General features: G+C 37.1%; 1 protein-coding gene across 1 annotated transcript; it reads right to left on the bottom strand.

The window, feature by feature from the left end:
• Positions 1-5360: 5360 nt before the first annotated feature.
• Positions 5361-7791, bottom strand: ADAM29 (ADAM metallopeptidase domain 29). The gene is given in 2 exon segments (XM_054575975.1): positions 5361-7761; positions 7763-7791. Coding segments are annotated over 2 exon segments (2430 nt in total).
• Between the last annotated feature and the right edge of the window lie 846 nt (positions 7792-8637).

An 8637-nucleotide genomic window follows, 5' to 3' on the forward strand; every position in this document is an offset into this window, starting at 1 on the left:
TTATCGATAGTTGATTATCAGAAGTGGTATCAGATTCAGAATCATATCAAGCAGTTGGGAGTTTTTCTAGTTATCTTTAATGCTATTGACTTCTAGCTTAATTTTATAGGATTTAGAGAATATACATTTCTTTTTTTTTATTTTTAACTATATATAATAAGGTATTCTACTCAATGGTTATATCCTTTTTTTAAAAATTTTATTTTAATTTATTTTTTCAAATACATTTGTCTCTGCCTCCCCCCCACCACTTTCCTTTGCCCCCTCCCTCCTTCCCTCCCTCAGCTCTTCCCCTTTGGTTTTGTCCGTGAGTCCTTGCTATATGTCCCTTCCTTTTCCCCACCCCCCCTTCCTCCTTCCCTCTTGTCTCTGTTGATTTCTTTTCCTTTCAGTGTTGCTGGTCTTATTTTCCTTGCACCTTTGTATTGTTGGTTAGGTATACATTTCTTGATTAAAATCATCTAAATTTTTCTGTGGCTTTCCATCTGGCCCGCTATAAGGTAGACATTGGTAATAGTCCATAAGCAGATGAACTAAAGCGAATTTCATAACTTTTGGGTTTAGTATTCCCTCCCTTTATATAGCTGTTGGATCAGTTTTCTTAATTATGTACTGAAAATCTCATCCTGCAGGGTTTATTGTCTATTCTTTCTATTACCATTAAGAGAATTGGTTTAAAATTCTCCCTCTTAGTGGTTGTAGATGTCTATTTTCATATTTTTCCATACATTTGAAGTTACATTAGTGAATGCATACATAGTTAGGATTGTCTTATCTTCCTGATATTTGCCTTTTTATCATTACAAAATAGTCCTCATTATTTCTAGTAAATCCTTCATGCCTCAAAATTCATTATTAAAATAATTTTTATATTATTCTTTTACTAAAAGAATTATACTAACTTAATTTGATTAATATGTGCATAGAAAAAAATTCTTTTTCAAGTTTTTATACTTGCTATGTCTTTATTTTTAAACTGTGTTTCCAAAAGAAAACAACAAAAACAAAAATAAATTAATTGTGTTTACAATAAATAGCATGATGCTAGAGTTTATACACTCCGAAATATGTCAGTCTTTTACTTGGTTACTATAATTCATTTCACATAGGACTTAATATCTATCGTAGTCATTTTTTTTCTATTTTCACACATCTGCATTATGTTGGTTTTCCTCCTCACTCTCCTATATTTATAGTAATCAAATATCATTTATTATGCCTTTTCCCCTTCAATTTCTTATATTTACATAATCTTATTATTTTAATGACTTTTCTAGAGATTGTAACATGCATCTTCAACATTATATATTATAATCCATGTCATTAATTTACCTTTCTTCCCAGTACTAATAGAAACTTAGATATTTTAACTCTATCAACATGCCTCACAGCTTTTGTAATAAATGTTTGTATTTTGTTCTGCATATTTTTATAATCCATAATAAACTATTAGCACTGTTTTGAAGAGTTTAGTTATTTTACCCACATATTTACTCTTTCTTGTGTAATTCACACCCACGTGCACATGCGTTTTTATTTCGGATAAAAGGTTTCTCCCGATTGAAAAAGAAACATTACTATTTCACCTACCTGTGTGCAATCAATTTTTTTGCCTAAGGAAAGTTTTGTTCTCCTTTGTTTTTTGGAAGTAGTTTTCACAAACTTAAGAATTCTAGTTTGGCAATTATGTTTATCAAGTAAATATGTTATTCCATTGTCTTCTGTATTCAGTTATTTTCCTGAGGTCTCTCATCTATCTTATTTCACTCTTTTAAAGATATGGATATTTTATCTCTGACTATTCTTATTTCATTCTTTTTAAGATATGGATATTTTATTTCTGACTCCTCTTCAGATTTCTCAGTGACCTTGGTTTTCAACTGTTTTACTATATATTACATGGTATGTGTGTCTGTGTGTTTATCTGCTTGAAATTCATTTCTTGAAGCTGTGGGAAAATATGCTTATATATTTTTGGGAAATCTCAGCTATTAAATGTTTTTTATTACTTATTTTTAATTCTTTTTCTCCTGCTCTACTGGGACTCTAATGATTTTAGGTTTAGTGGTACATTCCACATATAGTATTCCATTTTTAAAGTTTTTTTGATGTGTGCCAGTAATTTATATTTGTCACTGACTTTTCTTCTAATTAACTAATACAGTTAATTGCACAGTACAGTCTATGATTCAAACTACTATTCTCCTTAATTTAGATATTTTATTTTTAATCTGTAGAATATGTATTTGATAACTTTGCATGAATGTTAATTTTCTGGTAAAAAGAATTTACTCTCTTTCACATAGTTTGTTTATTTTTCTTTCAGTTTTTCTAAAAGAATAATCAATGATTTTTTTTGTATGTTATCTTCTTTTACACCCTTTGGATCATTTTTTAGATGGCTTCTAGTTTCTCTTTTACTATCTTTGTTGTTGTTTTCTTATTATTGGCCATGCATTTTTTTTCTCTTGATACGTGTGATAATTTTTTATTGTGTGACAGATGTTGTATATAAAGAACCATGAGAGTTCAGGGTGGACTTATCTTTGACTTAGGAAATTTCCATCTTTCCTCTGAAAGATAGACTGAGTGACAACTTCAATACAATTAGGAATTGAGTTTGGTCAGAAAATAGTGTTATTTTAGTAAAGCAGGTATATCTAGATGGACTTTATATTGAGAACCCATGTACCTCTGTTTTCTCAGCTCTGAAAGCAATGAGTGATTACATACTGATACTCAAATCTTGAAAACTCAATTCTCTAGCATATATTTCAAGTTCTTTGGAATAAAGGCAAATCAGGCAAATCTTTTAAAGGGAAGACAGTACATATCTTTGAGGCAAGTCCCATTCATTAGGTCTTTGCTTCCTAAGTACAGCAGATTGTAGATATTTCTGCCTTTAGAATTTTTGGCTTATCTTACCAGCCTGCCACAGAGGACCTAAACTCAACAAATGTGTAGTGAAAACTCATTTTCAATCTAAGTCTCTTCTGCACACTTAGAGGTTTTCAGGTTTCTCATTCTTTAACAGGGACTCTGTGTGGGCTGAGCTTGAGCCTTAATTTATAGTCAGAATTAACCCATTCAAGGGAACAATTGTTTTTGTTCTAGGGGTAAAAGTACTAACAATTGTTGTAGCAACATGTGGGGCTTCTGGATCTGAGGGTCACTGTCCAGGGCCAGCTGAGGTGGAAGCGTGGGCTCTGATTCTGCAGAGCCCGTCCTGGGGTGGCACGGATGGGGATATAAACACTAATCGTTGCAAATACTTCTCTGTCTGCCAGGAGAGGGGACATGGCTCTTCCTTCTAGTGGAGAAAGCAGCCTGAGCCTCTTTTTCCAAAGGCTTTTATTGAAAAAGTTATCAATGGGGCTAGGTAATAGGAATGTACAGGTGATCTCATTACACTCATATGTTAAAGTTCACAGAGAATAGATGATGTTTGGGAAAATAAATGGCAGGAACACACCAATTTACATGGGTCCATTTTCATGGGTCCAAGATGAGAAGAGTAAACATGAGGGTGTAAACATAAGGATGCCAAAGCCTATAAGGTCAGGGTCTATGAATAGTGTAAATTTCCTTCCCAGCATGAGCCTCATAGCTTTTGCGGGAGAAACAAAGCATGCATTAAAGAATTTACTTCTAGGCCTGATTTCCCCTGGGAACTGCCAGATCCAGTTTAGGGCTGTCTCCAGTACTGTTTCAAGTCTGAGCCAGGTGGGGGGAAGGGCAAGGCAACCAGGAGATAAGGAGACTTCTTTCAGATAGAATGAGGACCCTGGCCATATCCAAGCTGAGCTGAGGGGTGCAGGCCTTTTTGCCCTTTCTCCATGTCCCCTGAGTTTTTTTCCCTGATGCTCATGTGGCTGTGCCTGTTTTAGGTTGTCCCTTCCAATGAGGGATCTTACCCATCATTGACTACCAGCCACCCCCCAGGGCCAAGCAGGATAATGTGAGGGAGGCAGGGGCTGTGCCTCTGCCAGGGGGACAGGTTTTGTCTCCTCAGGGGTCTGTTTTTCCTATGGCCTCTTTGATTAGTTCCAGCCTTGGGGCCCTCTCACCTGTCAGCAGGGCTACAGTTCCTCAAACCAGACAGGGTGTTTCCCAACAAACAATTCACATTATTATCCCTTTTCTGTAATTTTTAAGTCTTCAAAATCTTCATGTCTTCCACAGCTTTCTGATACTTTTAAAATAGAAATTTTAAAAATTTATTTGACATTGTATAGTTGTTGTTTTCAGAAAAATCACTTATCTACCAAGACCTTCCTAGAATTGGAAATATCTTCTTTGCCTCATTTTATAACCAAAGAAACCCAGAAATTGAGAGACAGTGGCTATGGTCATTCTGTCATTTAAAAAAATTTTTTTTGGAAACTTGCTATAGATTCAAGTAACTTTCTCAAGATGGTAAAGGAGAGCAGTACAGAAAAATTCAAACAAACAAACACTTTTGATGTTTCCTCATTCTTGTTTTTTTCATTATACCAAGATCAGTACTGTAACAGTCACAGTTCAGACAGAAAAGAGGAACCACATTGGTGATTTTAGAGGAATAGAATTAAATATCAGGAATTGGGTAAATAGCTATTGAAGAACAAAACAAGTTAAGGGAGACACCGTGCTACTAACTGGTTAATAACCATGAAAAACTAAGTGTAAGAGGATGATTTCATTTGTGGAGCTGAGGAGCAAAGGAAAGAAGTAAGGGTTATGTGAACCTAGGGGACCGTAGGGCTGGCTGGCCCCGTGGATCTGATACTCAGAGCTCTGGCAGTAGGTACTGCTAAGCTGGTGCAGAAGGTTTGGAATATTCATAGAGAGCTCGAAGAGCACCCAACACTCTGAAAGTAACACATCAGATGGACTATGCTGGTATTTCTCTGGCTGACAATGAGGTTGGTCTGGAGTGAATTTAAGAAAAAGAATATTGAACCTAGGTATAACTACCAGTGTAAAATCTGTTATTGAGGTAATATTGACTGACAGGAGACAAACAGATCTCCCAGATTTCCAAACTCCCACTCATTCTACCTATTGAAGATACCTATAGGAAGAGTGTTGGTATGACAGAAATGTGGTTCCAACAACGCAGAGAACAAAATGGGAAGGGACTTTGGAGCTGAGAAGTAGTAAGTTAAAAATTGGTACATCATCCATGTATCACAGCCTTTCCAGAAAACATAAAGAAACCCATTTTAGGTAAAGAAAACTTCTAATTGTTCAAAATAATGAAGAGTAAGTAGGAACATTCTAGTAATTACATTTTTAATGGATACACATTTGTATACATTTTTTGATACTGATTGTTTTTGTTCCCCATGTTAACTCTGGGACAACCAATTTTAGGTTGGCTAAAGTTTTTGCTCTTGTTTTGCAGGTTGAATCAGAACAGGTTGTGAGGGGTTCTTTTGCTGAGTTGGAATGTTTTGTTTTGCTGTTGATTCTTTTCTTTCAACCTCCTTCTTCATTTGAGTTTTAGACTGAACACTTTCCTTTTTTTCCTTCGGTTTTTTCTTCATACAAAGGAAAAAAAGACAACATAATAAAATTAACAACCAAATAAGAGAAAACATTATCACGTAAATCTTCTTTAGCTTCTTTCTCCTAGGGGGTGGGCCACTATCAATGCTACCTCCGTGGCCTTGTATTATGCAGTTGGGAGGGTCCCACAGGTAGTTGCAATGGCAGTGATGTTTATTGTTGCAGATTCCCCTCTTATGACAGAATGAAGGTGAACAATCACTATCCAGGATAGATATATGGACGCACTTCTTACGGATGCAGAGGTGTTCCTCACCGCACTCTGTGCCATCTTTCACTGCACCTATATCTTCTATTGTCATCCCAATGTGGTAGTCCGTACCCCAACAGTTAATGCTCTCGTATTGAGTCCAATGCACCGTAGAATGTTCTGTTAGAAGGGGAATTTCAGTGACATTCTCACACTGAATCCTCCCACACAGGATATCTGACATATTACATTTGACATATGAATAGTTTTGGGTACCACAGTTACCAAAACGCTCACCTCGAGTGTTTATTTGCTTGTAGCAATGGTGATCTGCATTCTTTGCATCTTGGCCAAAAATCTGCTTACACTGTTTATTGCGGTCATTACATCTCTTTTCGTAGCAGTAGGCACTTTCATTACAGGGAATTCCATCTTCCACGTATACATCATCTGGACACATATGGGATGTTCCATTGCACCATTCTGGAAGATCACATTCATTGGCCTCCTTTCTACATACTTCCCCTGATGGTAAGAACTGGCAGTCCTTGCAACAAAGCCCATAAGCACAGCTAGACCCAAAACTCAGAGTGCAGTTTGACAGACAACAGGCATCTTTTGCACATTGCTGTAAAGGTCCACAGTCACATTCCTCTCCTTCTTCAACAATACCATTCCCACAGCGCTCCCGGTTAAATATGTCCTTTGTGTATATATTATAGAATAAACATTTTGTTTTAACTACAGTATAATCCCAAAAAAGGGCATAGCTACAATTGCTAAATTTAGTTATTGGTGGGTTTTCATAATGCATTATACATTTATATTTTCCACATGTACACAAATAACGATCATGATACATACCCAAATTATGACCTAAATGATGAGCCATTGCTATTCCAATACTGGCCAAGGGTTTTCTTGTAAAAGTAATAATTGCACAACTATGGGTTGGTACACACATTCCTGAAACATAGGCTAAACCACTCATTCCTCTTAATGTCTTATGCATAAGAAGATGTGCAGTGTCATGTGGTAGGCGGGGAACAAGGTTTGCAGCCTTCCAAAGGCCAAAAATCCTCAGGGATCTTTTTACATCATCTACTTCAATAAGATTTGTTTGAGTCCACACCTCCATGCCAAACAATAAAACCTTAAGGCCCAGTATTTCATAAATGGAATCTACTATATTTACCATAACATACAGATCTTCCTGTACTGATGAGACATTTTTTTTAGATTCAAGATAGAGAGTATTGTCAACTACCACTGCCATTTCAATGAAGTACGTGTGGGGCCAGATGCCCTCCTCATAAGAGCTTTGCTTCAGAATAGAATGACCAGTCTCTTGAAACTCAAATTGTTGTACAATTTCCTCTTGCATAAAGCCAGATTTCATGGTTGGGAATTGATTCTTCTCGCTGTCCATTTTATACACCAGATGTTCAAATTTGGTAGAAAAAATCATGGGTTTAATTTCATAAGTGATGTCATTTACCTGTAACAATCCTCGAAAGCCACCGAAACAGGTACTGAGGGCTACCAGTGATTCTGGGTCTCCCTCCACGTAGCCATGATAGTAGCAGTCATTCTGGATGAAAGGCTGGTCCTCAAGGAGGGCACCCTGGTCATTGTAGGTGAACACTGGGAGGTGTCTGGACAGCAAATGCTTCTTGACCTTCATGTGGAAAATGCGTCTCTCACCCCCAAAATGCAGGCTGTATGAGAGCCAGCCTGGGAACTTCATGCTGAGCCCAGTGCCTGAGACTTTCAAGGGAATCACCACTTCTGGAGGACTGTGATATTGGAAGCGCTCACCCCAGGTGTGTCCAGAAAAGGACAGAAACACTCCAAGCCAGTGTATCAGGAGCATGTTCCTTGTGTTCAGCAGAGCTTCAGTGATAGTAATTATGAAGCTGCCATTATGGAAACATTTGTCTAGAGAAGAAGGCAGGCAGGGCTGGGCCATGGATGGTCTGGCTCTGTATTGTGGGCTACTCAATGTGCAGGGCTAATCATTAAGGATTTGTCTTCTGACGAAGTTGAACCATTAAATGTAAAACAAAAAGCAACATGTGCATGGGGTGGTCATGCCAAGGTCTGGTGAAAAGAGAAAAGCATGCAGTAAAATTGATTAGTGTTTTGATCAAGGAGTGACTCAGAAAATTGCTTAGAATTTGCTCTTAAAGATTGATAGGGAAGAGGAGTATTGGAAGTGTATAGAAGAAGGAAAACAGGCCAGAGATTTATAGTTGCTAAACTTGGATGATAGGTAAATAAGGATTAATTATATGATTCTGTAAATATATGCATATGTGAACATTTCTGCAATAGTTAAAACAAAGGAGTCTTATAATAAGGTGATCATAGACCTTAGATTGTTGGAATTGTCCCAATTTACACAGGTTAAATTAGCATAAATAATAATACCTCTTTTCATTCTCAAGTAATAAATTATTTGATAACATTACCTAAAATATATATGTATATGTATATAAATATATTTATATTTATAGAAAAGTTATGTTATCTTTAAAAAAATCCTTACCTGAGTACATTTTCCATTGCTTTTAGAAAGAGAAGAAGGGAGGGAAGGGGGGAGGGGGGAGAGAGAGATCGAGAGGGAGAGGGAGAGACAGAAACAGCAATCATCAGTGTGCGAGAGAAATATCTACTGGTTGCCTTCGCGTGTGTCCCAGCTGGGGATCGAACCTACAACCGAGGTATATGACCTGACTGGGAATTGAACCCGCAACTTTTTGGATTACAGGACAATGCTCCAACTAGCTGAGCACACTGGCCAGAGCAAATTTTGTTATTTTTGAACTTTATTTTTATTGTTGACACTATTACAGATGTCCCCCTTTTCCCCACTTTGCCCACCTCCATCCAGCCCC

The sequence above is a fragment of the Pteronotus mesoamericanus genome, unplaced genomic scaffold (assembly GCF_021234165.1).
Source record: "Pteronotus mesoamericanus isolate MK-2021 breed Mesoamerican mustached bat unplaced genomic scaffold, CSHL_Meso_final contig_32, whole genome shotgun sequence".
NCBI classification, from domain to species: Eukaryota; Metazoa; Chordata; class Mammalia; order Chiroptera; family Mormoopidae; genus Pteronotus; species Pteronotus mesoamericanus.